The sequence below is a fragment of the Morus notabilis genome, unplaced genomic scaffold, assembly GCF_000414095.1.
Source record: "Morus notabilis unplaced genomic scaffold, ASM41409v2 Scaffold1421, whole genome shotgun sequence".
Lineage (NCBI taxonomy): Eukaryota > Viridiplantae > Streptophyta > Magnoliopsida > Rosales > Moraceae > Morus > Morus notabilis.
The window spans coordinates 1-11,896 of record NW_010363533.1 but is presented as its reverse complement, the minus strand read 5'-3'; the positions used below and the strand labels follow the sequence as shown (position 1 = coordinate 11,896).

The window sequence follows — 11,896 nt, the reverse complement described above, 5'->3', positions numbered from 1 at the left end:
CCCCCCCCCCACCCAATCTGGGATGCCAAGGGGGCCTTTCAATCGAAGAAAAAAAAAAGTGGTAAACAAAACGAAGTGGCTGTAGTTTAGTGGTGAGAATTCCATGTTGTGGCTATGGAAACCTGGGAACGGATAAGTTCACTACTTGCTCAATTAAGTACTTCTCAGTTCTCCCTAATAAAGTGATAGTGCGTTTACAAATTCTTTGTTTTGAGGAAAGATTAGAATTTTTTTCGCTAGGTGGAGTACCAATTGGTTGTAGTCATTTGTTTGATACGGACACATAACATACTTTGCTTGGAGGCTGTTGTATCTGCCGGTATAAATGGATTTTACCTTTCCTCCAGTTTAATGCACGGTGAGTAAAATTTAAGTAACAAAATTCCAAGTGTAGTGTATCCGCAGGAATAGCTGGTCTCCAGCTATATAAGGCAGTTCTATAGTGGTTCTTGATATATGCACAAGTTATTGTTAATATTTGTTATTAACTATTTTTTATCGAATAATGCTCAACAAGAGTTGTTTGGTTGGAGGATTCGTATCCCGATTCGAATCATGGTTCGTGGTTCGTTACAGTGTTTTCTCTCACAAAAAATACACGTAAATTGAAAATAGTTATAATCTCAAGATTCTAATCCATGAACCAAACGTCTCCGAAGTGACCCATGGATACCGTTATATTCCTTGTCAAAGCTCTCAATTTTGGATGCAAAGGAAGCTGGGCCGGTGCATGGTTGGATCTTGGATAGGCGTGGGCACCTGTCACTACTGAAAATTTTAGATTCAAAATTTGGGTTTTTTTTACTATTTTAGTTGTCTCTAAATTTTGATTATGCCTCTTGGTCTAATAAGTTTTTATTAGGTTTTTTAAATTGGACCAAGTTGGAGCATATAAAGATTTTTATTATAAAATGTAAAAATTAAAGTTGTACTCATATTTTTGAAATTAAAATTTCCAGGGGGGTAGGTGTCCTCACTTCTCTTAACATTACCTGTGACAGTTTGCCTTTATCTGTAATGCTTTTAAGTGAAGGTGGTGGGTGTCATACTGGATTCGAAAACGCTCAACATATTTGGAAACCAAACGTTGGGTGGTATTTCCAGTTCCATTCCAAAACCAAACGTTTGGAAAACGCTTCATAAGGGCCATTAATCTTTAAATTCCAAATTGAGCTACACGTGTCTAGAGCACGTGATTGTTTTTTAAGGGCCGGCTATCTTAGTAAAATTCCTTTTTTTTTATTATTGTTTTTATATTATGTTGAACATCTTAGGTCTAATATCGAACAGAGCTGCGTGAAAAGTTGAAATCCATATAGTTGAGTAGCCGACCCCAATTAAGTTGAGATTAAGGTTTATAGTTGTTGTTGAACATCTTAGGTGCTTTTTGCTTCTTCTATTTATTTATTTATTTATTATTATTTATTATTATTATTTTTTTTAGGGTTTAATGAGATCTTAGAAATTTTATGAAACTGTGAGTATGTTCTCATCAAGTGTGGTTATTGTGGCAAGTCAAACTGTTGTAGAAAGGCTTGTCAAAATCAAGCTATTGAGGCCTGCAATCGGATCCTCTATTAAGAATACATGTCTATTTCTCTGTTCAGCCATTAACACTTGATACATCATTCCACTCACTTGAAAACACAAACAGAGAAAAGGCGGAATCGCTCCTTAGTAGTGCTATTAAATTCTCTCTCCCATCTTTCTTTTTTTTGTTCTCTCTAACATCTATTTTTATCCCATCCCTTTTTTTAACCTAATCAAATACTTTTGCTCTATGCTCTCTGCTTTTTTTCGTTTTCTCAAGAAATGTAACAAACTCTCTTTCATCAGCTCTCCCTTCTCTTTTGCTTTCACCCATATTTCTATTTTTTTTCCTTTCTTTGTATGGGGGGAAAGAGAATTTCGATATAGAGAGTTTGAAGTTAGTGCTTTAAGAATTCAGCACAAGGAAAAAAAAAAAAAAAAGAAAGAAGAGAGTGGGATGATGCGTCAATTGTATATTGGCTGGACAGTGAAATAAAAAGGTATTCTTGACGAGGGATTTGAGTTCCTTAGGCCTGATTCGAATGCAGACACCAATTCAATTACCATCTAAGACCATCTTTGGCGCAATGCCAAATCTCTATATAAATACCACAATTTTGGCATTTCGGTAAAAGAACCATCTGCAATGCAATGCTATACTTAAATGCCAATTTGACATATTCAATATCTGGTGTCAAATTTGGCACCTAGTATCACATATGCTAAATTTTGATATTTGATTGGTATTAATTGATGGTTGATGTGTTGATTTTTTTACTTGATAATTACAGTACTGCCATTTTCAATTCCTTCACAAATTAAAGTTTTCATTTTACAAGTTACATGCGTAAAATTTTATTTTATATTTATTTTTATAGAATTGAGGGTAAAAACTTATGACAAAGCACAGTTCTTAACTGTTGGATGTTTAATCAAATTCCTTTAGTTTGCATGTATCTATCTAAATTCTGACATTGATTGTAATATCATCTGACACTTTAAAACCTTAAAATTTGTCCTAGAAAAAAAAAATGTTTTGTTACATGGCTTGATTGTGTGGTTGATTGTATTGGCATTGCAAACTGATAATATGGTTAAGATGAAACGCAGGTGAGGGGTGAGACTGCAGCTTTCAACTACCAACTCATGCCACGGCAGGTACCATCTGGCTCAAAGGAGCACTTTTATTTGTTCCGGACAGGGTTTCAACCCAGTCTGTCGATTTTTGATCGGTTAAAACGCTTCCTGAAGCTCATATATTTCAAAAAAAAAAAAAACTCGGATCAACATTTACATATAAACTTAAAGGGAGCAGATTTTGAATAGGCATTACGTAGCATTTTCCGGATTTAAGGAAAAGCCCAGAGGCAGATTAAATGAGAAATATACCGGACATGTTGCTTTTGGATGTTGGTATCTGTGTTGCAAACTATCCTAGATCAGTATGGTTTTTTTTTTTTTTTTCCGTAATTCTTGCATACAGCTGCGATTCTTATTGGTCGATCCGATTTAGTTATTTTGATTGATTTTTTTTTGTTTGTTTTTTGTTTCTTTTACCCAAGTTGCATAAAGTGCATTTGGTGAGAATTGAGATGGATGAATGGGGATGAAAGTGGTTTTTGATGTAAAAGAGTAAAGAAAATACTTTCGACTTTCTGATGAACGAAATGGATGTAGGTTGTCTTTCGATTGTGATTTGTACGCATATGGGAAGAATGGCGTGGTAACAGGTTATCCACAAAGTTCCTTCATTTCCATGTAAACTTAAAATAGTTGCATATTTCGAGCTGTCATTAATCTCATGGTAATGTAACACCCCTAAACTACAAAAGCCAAGCGCACACTGTATTGAACGAAAAATCTTTTTGTTCAAAACTTGTAAGGAGTTTTATTTATGATTGGGTGCAAGGCAAATCCATTGTTATGCAATAGAAAAGGCCTTTTTGTTGGAAGTCTGCGATCACCAAACCAGCTTTTTTTCGATTGAGAATCATATCACTAATCAACTTAGCTTTACAAATAATTATATTAGGAAGTATGTTTTAGGTAGGAATGGCGTTGGACCTGCCCTGAGCTTGGCTGCGGCCGCGATGAGGATGGTGTTGTTGGGGTGGAGCAAAAAAAGTACCTTGCACCTATAAAGACTCTGTAAAAATTTGTGATTTGTGAATTTTACGATTGTGATTGTGAATTTTCTGCAAAAGTACCTCGCACCTATGATTGTGATTTTTATGAATTTTAAGATTTTTAAGTATCTTCAGTGGCAACGTGTTCTGCAATAATATATGTCTCGTAATATATGTCAATCTAAATTTAAAACTTGTAGTGTTCTTATAAAGAACTCAGTTTAAAAGTATACTTGTGCAACTTAAATTTCATAATTCTTGATTCTGACATCTGAAATTTAATTTTTTTAAGAAAAAAACACTGCAACATAATTAATAATTTGAGTTTGAGTATATAAAATAAATAAGTCTTAAGGCCTTATTTTTTAAACAGCTCAAATTCTTTTGTTATAGTATTTTTTTTATAAAATTCAAATTTATCTTTTTATTATAGTGTTTTTTTCACATTAAAAATTAGAGTTGTGAAAAATACACTAAACTTTGTAATAATTATGTCACACTGATAACAGAATTATTACACACTGACAACGGAAGAAGCCAAGCGCACACTGTATTGAACGAAAAATCTTTTTGTTCAAAACTTGCAAGGAGTTTTATTTATGATTGGGTGCAAGGCAAATCCATTGTTATGCAATAGAAAAAGGCCTTTTTGTTGGAAGTCTGCGATCACCAAACCAGCTTTTTTTCGATTGAGAATCATATCACTAATCAACTTAGCTTTACAAATAATTATATTAGGAAGTATGTTTTAGGTAGGAATGGCGTTGGACCTGCCCTGAGCTTGGTTGCGGCCGCGATGAGGATGGTGTTGTTGGGGTGGAGCAAAAAAAGTACCTTGCACCTATAAAGACTCTGTAAAAATTTGTGATTTGTGAATTTTACGATTGTGATTGTGAATTTTCTGCAAAAGTACCTCGCACCTATGATTGTGATTTTTATGAATTTTAAGATTTTTAAGTATCTTCAGTAGCAACGTGTTCTGCAATAATATGTCTCGTAATATATGTCAATTTAAATTCAAAACTTGTAGTGTTCTTAACTCAGTTTAAAAGTATACTTGTGCAACTTAAATTTCATAATTCTTGATTCTGACATCTGAAATTTAATTTTTTTAAGAGAAAAACACTGCAACATAATTAATAATTTGAGTTTGAATATATAAAATAAATAAGTCTTAAGGCCTTATTTTTTAAACAGCTCAAATTCTTTTGTTATAGTATTTTTTTTTATAAAATTTAAATTTATCTTTTTATTATAGTGTTTTTTTCACATTAAAAAATAGAGTTGCGAAAAATACACCAAACTTTGTAATAATTATGTCACACTGAAAACAGAATTATTACACACTGACAACAGAACGGGTCAACCCATTTAATGACAAATCTAGTGGTCTAAATCCTTACAAATCGCAAGTCTCGCGATTGGCTCACAGAGTGCCACGTATCACTCCAATTTCATATATCCACGTGTCGACCTCTGAACAGCTTCAAAAAACTTCCCTCTCTTTTTGCTCTCTACAAAATCCAAACCAAACCAGAAGAAAATGGCCATTCTCTACTTCTCCAATTCAGCCTCGTCTCTTTCTCTCCTTCCCCTGAGAAAAAGCCTCCCAGGTCCGTGCGATCCCAAACTGAAACCCTACATTTCGATTTTCTCTCGCTTCTCGACAATGGCTTCAATCTCCGGTTCCGATTCCGTCGGACCGAGCTCGGCGGCGATCGATGAGGTGCCGGAGACCGGGGCCGATCAAATGGACCGAATTTTCGACCTGACGTTTCGGAGGTACTCGTCGTCTTCGTCGTCGCCGGCGAAGAGGAACGGCAATGGCGTCGCGATCGTTTGGTTCAGGAACGATCTGAGAGTTTTGGACAACGAGGCTTTGTACAAGGCGTGGATTTCGTCTCGGGAGGTTTTGCCTGTTTACTGTGTTGATCCTCGGCTTTTTGGTTCTACCTATTACTTTGGGTTCCCGAAAACTGGAGGTATTAGTTCCGTTTTTCTGTACTTACGGTGTTTGTTTAGGCGAGATTGTAGCTTTGTTTGGAAAATTTTGATTTATATTTCTGTTTTTTTCTTTTGGGAAAAAACCAGAAAACATGGTGATACTTTTCTGTGGAATTATCGGTCAATTTAGAACTTTTACCACATTTATAGACAAAAACAGAGTATGAAAATTTATAAGTGAAAAGAATGATAGAGTAGCTTTGCTTTAACCCTATTTGAGTCAATGAAAGGAATACTGGAGATTTTCTTAAGTAAAATTTTGAGAAGAACTCGCCAAAAGGTGAAATTAATGTTAACACGTATAGCAATTCTTGACAAACCGTTTAGGTTCTGAAACTTTCTGGATTAGAGAAAATATGAACGTGAGGAAATTCGGTAAGATTCTACATTGTTTTTGCAGCCTTGAGAGCACAATTTCTTATGGAATGCTTGGCTGACTTGCAAAAGAATTTAATGAAGCGGGGGCTTAACTTGCTGATTCAACATGGGAAGCCTGAGGAGATTCTGCCCACTCTTGCGAAAACTCTTGGGGCACATACTGTTAAGTGTTTCCAGACTTATTTGATTTAGTACAATGATTTATATGATCAAAAGATGAGTTTTTGAAGCAATGGAAATCGAGTCAGGTATATGCACAAAAAGAAACTTGCAGTGAGGAGCTGAATGTGGAAACATTGGTGAGCAAAGGTTTGCAAAAAGTGGTGTTGCAATCATCTTCAGGGCAAACCAACAGGCCTTCTTCTACTAAAAATCCCAAGCTGCATCTTGTTTGGGGTACCACTATGTACCACATTGATGACCTTCCATTTTATGCCAATAGTTTACCAGATGTGTATACTCAATTTCGTAAGGCGCGATTGCTGTCCCTCTTGTTTTTCAAATTGTTTCTGTTTCTTTTTTACTTCAACCAGGATTAGTATTTTCATGTCTCAGTTTTGTTTATTAATAAGAAAAAAGAAATTGCAGGCAGTCGAAGCCAAATGTACAGTCCGTAGCTGCATCAAAATTCCAACATCTCTTGGGCCACCACCCAGCATTGATGACTGGGGATGTGTTCCTTCAATTGAACAGTTTGGACTTAGCTCAAAAAATGTATGTATGTATGTAGATTTAGTTTACTGCACAAGCATTCAATGAACTTCCTATCCTGTTTAGAAACTTGAGAAGCAGTACTAACTTGAGTAATAAATAAAATGCACAATTTGCATTGTTTCTCCCTCCTGATTCAGGTCAGCAAAGGAATGACGTTTATTGGAGGTGAGAGTGCAGCATTGAGCCGGGTATATGACTATTTCTGGAAGAAGGTACGGTAAACAATTACATTATATTTGCATAAAACTAAATTTGCTTCTTTCATTTGATATTCATATAGAGAGGGAGAAGTTTTGTATAAGATGAAAAATAAACAAAAGGATGTTATCACATGCTAGTATTAGACTTATAATTGCTGAAAGATTTCTCCGGTATGGCATGTTGGAGTGAGCATGTATCATATTGTAAATATGAGATAAGTACAGTTCATGTGATCATCCCATCAGCTGATCTTTTTCTAATCTACCTTTTCATTTCTTTCTTTATTTTTGGTAACCCCACTCCCAAGAGAAATTAATGCATCAGTAACAATATTTAAAGGTTGTGGACAGTTTCAGCAGAAGAAGATGGGATTTTGACTTTCGACATAAAATGTTCGTCTGGTTGCTAACTTGAATTTAGGTGTCATTTACAGCTTTAGAATTTTAGGTTATGAGTTTCATTAAATACTAATGTATAAATAATTCATCTTTTCTATATGCTTTTAGGATTTGCTCAGGAAATACAAGGAGACCAGAAACGGGATGCTAGGACCTGATTATTCAACAAAATTTTCTCCGTGGCTTGCATCAGGAAGTCTCTCTCCACGTCTAATATACGAAGAGGTCACATGTTTTGTCAATTTATTTCTTTCTTCTTCTATTACATGATAACTTGATACAACTTGAAAAATAAACCAATTTTCACTGGGCTGTCAATTAATCCCTTCAGGTTAAAAGATATGAAAACGAAAGGCTAGCAAATGATTCCACATACTGGTAATGATATCTCTATCCACATTGCAAGCTTGACTGATTTCTTATTTTCCTAGTTTGAAGTAAGTTAATAGAGTTTCCATGTAGCAGGGTCTTGTTTGAACTAATATGGAGGGACTACTTCAGGTTTCTGTCAGTCAAATACGGCAATTCCCTTTTCCATTTAGGTAGATAAAGTTATATTGTTTGATTTCTATAAATTAAATATGTTAAAATTGTGAGGAAATTAAATTAGAGTTGAGTGAACAGCTTATTGTTGGACAAGATATTCAAGCCTCCAAAGTCTTTGACATGACAAAATAAAGATTTTGCTTCACCTTACTTCCCTTTGCATATGTTGTACTTTTCTTGTGAGGAAATTAAATTAGAGTTGAGTGAACAGCTTATTGTTGGACAAGTATTCAAGCCTCCAAAGTCTTTGACATGACAAAATAAAGATTTTGCTTCACCTTACTTCCCTTTGCATATGTTGTACTTTTCCCCCCCTAGGTGGCCCAAGAAAAGTGGAGAAGAGGTGGAGCCAAGATAACACATTGTTTGAATCCTGGAGAGATGGTCAGACAGGGTAGGTGTTAGCTCTCACTCTCTAATACTATATTTCTCGCTTTCTTCTCTTTGGTTCTACTGAAGGCATAGAACATTGATTTGAATAAGCATAGATAAATCCTGCTTTCTCTCTGGTTAAACTTAGAGAAAACAAGTTTTTAAGACCATAAAGAAATGACAGCCCTTAGATATTTTTTGTTCTTTTTTCAGTCATTTTCTCTAGCTGGCACTTCTTTTTGATAAAATTCTTACGCTTACCGAACTCTAGGTACCCAGTCATAGATGCCAACATGAAAGAACTATCAACAACTGGATTCATGTCAAATCGAGGACGACAGGTAACCCTGATTGAATTTCTAAGTTTCAAGACTATAATTACAAATTATTACTTCACTTATTGTTATCAGATAACTGCTTGTCAGGTTAACAGACCTATATCCCCACGCATCTTCTCCTAGGAATCTTGTTATCACCACTAGGTTTTTAACATGACAGGCATTGTCTATGTTGCTGCAGATTGTATGTTCCTTTCTTGTTCGAGATATGGGAATTGACTGGCGTATGGGAGCTGAATGGTTTGAGACATGCTTGTTGGATTATGATCCATGCTCCAATTATGGAAATTGGACCTATGGAGCAGGTAATTTTCATTAAAATTGGGAAATGGCTTCTGCGTATACTTGTTTTTGTTAACGCATATATCTTAATAAAAGTGCTTGCGTGGGTGCGGGTGCATTTATCTGATCCTTTTTATTTTCTGTTCTCCAATATGCTGTCATTCTGTTCGTCAAACAGCTTGTCTGTCTTAAGTTGAGGCAGCAGGATGACTGTGATTGTAGATGGTCTGCATTTGTTTTCCGGAAAAGAAGATCTATTTTGTGCCTAGCCTATTTTTTGTTGAAATGAGCCTAAGCTAGAACGTCAAGAATCTCCAATATTAAGCTCTAGGAGTACTAGGACTCTACTATGTTGTGGTGCATCTTGCTCATTTGATATGCATTCGATATGTTGTGGTGCATAACTTATACTGCCTTGATATGCATTTGTATAACTTATACTGCCTCGTCAGATGTTGCACTGAGTATTTGAATAAACAATTATGTATTCTTCCTATTTAGGAGTCGGAAATGATCCTAGAGAAGATCGGTACTTCAGCATCCCCAAGCAAGTACGTAAACTCAATACTCTTAGCTATTGGGCATGTTTTTTTCACAACTCGAATTTTTTTGCTACAGTGTTTTTTCTCACAAAAATTTTAATTTCTCTCACGTGAAATTCACTTTACAACTCAAGTTCTCAACTCGAGTTGTGAGAAGAACATCTTTTTTCAGTGAAAGATTATTCCAAGTATAAAGATTTGACTTATAAGACCCCAACTTTTACCAACTTCTTGGGAAAGCCTGAATGGTTTCTAGGATTGAGTCTCACTAATATTTATTTTCCATAATGTAAAATTTGAGAAATGTGTTGTCCTCTTTTTGGTTCTAGATCAGATAAAAATTATTGGTAGCCAAAAAGTCTAGATATGGTATATAAATTGGCTGGTATGTTTTTTCATAGTTCTGGATTACGAAAATTTCTCTTTCACTGCAATAAGAAGAGTGCAATCCTTGAATTTCAATATTGTGTTATGCATTGTTCCGACCTAAATTCCGAAGTTTGCACTTTCCAAGTGTTTTGTGTTCAAAAGAGAAGAACACCAAGACAGTTCCTTAGAACTTGGGATTGTAGGGAAGTTTATATCAAGCAATATGATGAAAAGACAAGTTTGGGGGCTTGAAGAGTACAAGAAGACCGGTTTAGAAGCACTTCTATACATACTTATAGACTGTTGATGCCTTTTCAGGCGCAGACGTATGATCCTGAAGGCGAGTATGTAGCATATTGGTTGCCGCAATTGCAATCACTCCCAAAAGAAAAACGGAACTCCCCTGGAAAATCATACATTGAGCAAGTCGTACCTCTCAAATTCGGCAGCCCTACCAGGTATCAAAACCGAGACACGGCTTCCGCGTCGAGAAAACAACCCAATGGTGGACATAGACAAACAAAAGGACAGAGGAGATAAATCTTAGGAGGAAGAAGAAGAAGCTTCCATAGTGTCGTTTTTGCGTAATCTTATTTGCATGAAGTGACTTCTTCCGACGTTTATGGTACGACACTGAAGACACTGAATGCTCAAACAACTTGGGATTGGAAAATCAAAGGGGCGCCTCTGCACAGGACATCTTGCTCTACTAGAAAATAACGTATTGAGCAAAATAAATATTCGTGAAAGCATAATCTATTCCATTATTGATTTGTAAAATAGAATGAAATTTGGTTATTTCTTAACAAATAGTCAAGTGGTTAGCACCGTCTTTAATCTGATAAGGATTTTTCTTTTTCTTTTTTTTTCCCTCTCGCTTTACCACTATCCCTGTTGTATTGAGAAATTATACGATGCAGTTTATTTTTAATTTTTTATGGTGCATCATACAAATACATGTCTCATTTAAAAAATAATAATAAAAAACTAAACAAGTGTAACGACATTGCAAAGTTCGAACTATAATTCTAGTGATTTTGATATAAAATATCACATTAAATTTTAAATAATGATTTAAAATTATTTAAATTAAATACTAATTCTGAATCACTGTAAATAAATGTTGATTCTAAATTATAATTTAAATTATAATTCTGAATTCATCCATTAAATGTTCATTTATTGATCTGTCAAACTACGACCTATTAAGCGCAAGCCTTAAAAAAAGTCATAAAATATACCACAAATATCATGGTAGGATTAACTCAAATCTAAAACTTTAGTTACAATAATCAAGCCTATCATCTATTAAACGTAGATGGTGATTACGATTTAATCTAACGGCTCAAGCTTATTATAAATTTCCCTTTTTTTGCCGGTTGGATAGTTTTAGGGGTTGTTCTTTTACAATAAAACTTAAAAAAAATTTGAACTCAAGTTATAATTTTATTCAAGTTCATGTTCTTTTGTAAAATTTGTGTTTGAACTTGAGTTTAAACTCGAGTTTGGAGTTAAACTCGAGTTCAAGTTTTCCCTTCAACTCGAGTTCATAAACTCAAACTCAAGTTAATGAACAATATTTTTTCTATTTTTAAAAATGCCATAACTTTTTCGTTTTAATTCTGATTGAGATGATTTTTATTCTATGCATTCACAATGAAAAAGACGAATAAAATCCTACCCATATACCCTATTAAAATTTTTCATTACTATTGAGTTTTTATTAAAATACTATATAAATACAAATTTAAATTTTGACCCATCTAAACACAAAGTCAAAAAGATTCTCAATTTAAATTATAACTCAAATGTGCACATCTAAACACAAACTCAAGTTACAACTTTAACTCAAATTATAACTCAAACTTAACTTAAAATCAATTCAAAATCATCACTCAAATCACCTTAACTCAAAAATACAAAAAAATAACTCCTAAAAATTTCTAACAAAAATCATTGTAGAAAGAAAGGGATTCGTCGTCTTTTCTCCCTGTCGCCTCCCTCGTGCGCAGTTTCTTTTCCAAAACAGCATCTTTTAGTGAATGTTTTTAAAATTATTTTTAATTTATATATATTTTTTATAAAAAAATATTATA

The 11,896-nt window shown here is 34.4% G+C and overlaps 2 protein-coding genes across 4 annotated transcripts in view; both read left to right on the top strand.

Moving 5' to 3' along the window:
- The window catches only part of LOC21387917 (putative RNA methyltransferase At5g10620), a 13,830-nt gene extending 10,464 nt beyond the window's left edge, over nt 1–3,366 (top strand). For 2 of the 3 annotated variants that reach the window (XM_024169760.1, XM_024169759.1), the window contains exon 8: nt 2,641–2,916. The gene's annotated coding sequence lies outside the window, so the exon portion shown is untranslated. Of the gene's footprint in view, nt 1–2,640; nt 2,917–3,207 lie in introns of those variants that run through there. The other variant, XR_002902745.1, reaches the window with a different exon arrangement.
- Nucleotides 3,367–5,056: 1,690 nt separating this feature from the next.
- Nucleotides 5,057–10,675, top strand: LOC21387916 (cryptochrome DASH, chloroplastic/mitochondrial). The gene is made up of 13 exons (XM_024169762.1): nt 5,057–5,638; nt 6,061–6,200; nt 6,287–6,511; nt 6,627–6,752; nt 6,890–6,964; nt 7,460–7,576; nt 7,683–7,729; nt 7,817–7,893; nt 8,216–8,291; nt 8,541–8,610; nt 8,789–8,912; nt 9,391–9,440; nt 10,119–10,675. Exons 1-13 carry the CDS (start codon nt 5,200–5,202, stop codon nt 10,338–10,340), a joined length of 1,788 nt encoding a protein of 595 aa, XP_024025530.1. The 5' UTR covers nt 5,057–5,199; the 3' UTR covers nt 10,341–10,675.
- The last annotated feature ends 1,221 nt before the right edge of the window (nt 10,676–11,896 follow it).

Bases quoted from the DNA above. Each gene is read 5' to 3' on its own strand.
- LOC21387916 (XM_024169762.1), top strand. From the start codon at position 5,200: ATGGCCATTCTCTACTTCTCCAATTCAGCCTCGTCTCTTTCTCTCCTT. The intron at 6,512-6,626 runs GCGCGATTGCTG...AAGAAATTGCAG, and splicing joins TGTATACTCAATTTCGTAAG to GCAGTCGAAGCCAAATGTAC. The intron at 6,965-7,459 runs GTACGGTAAACA...ATATGCTTTTAG, and splicing joins ATGACTATTTCTGGAAGAAG to GATTTGCTCAGGAAATACAA.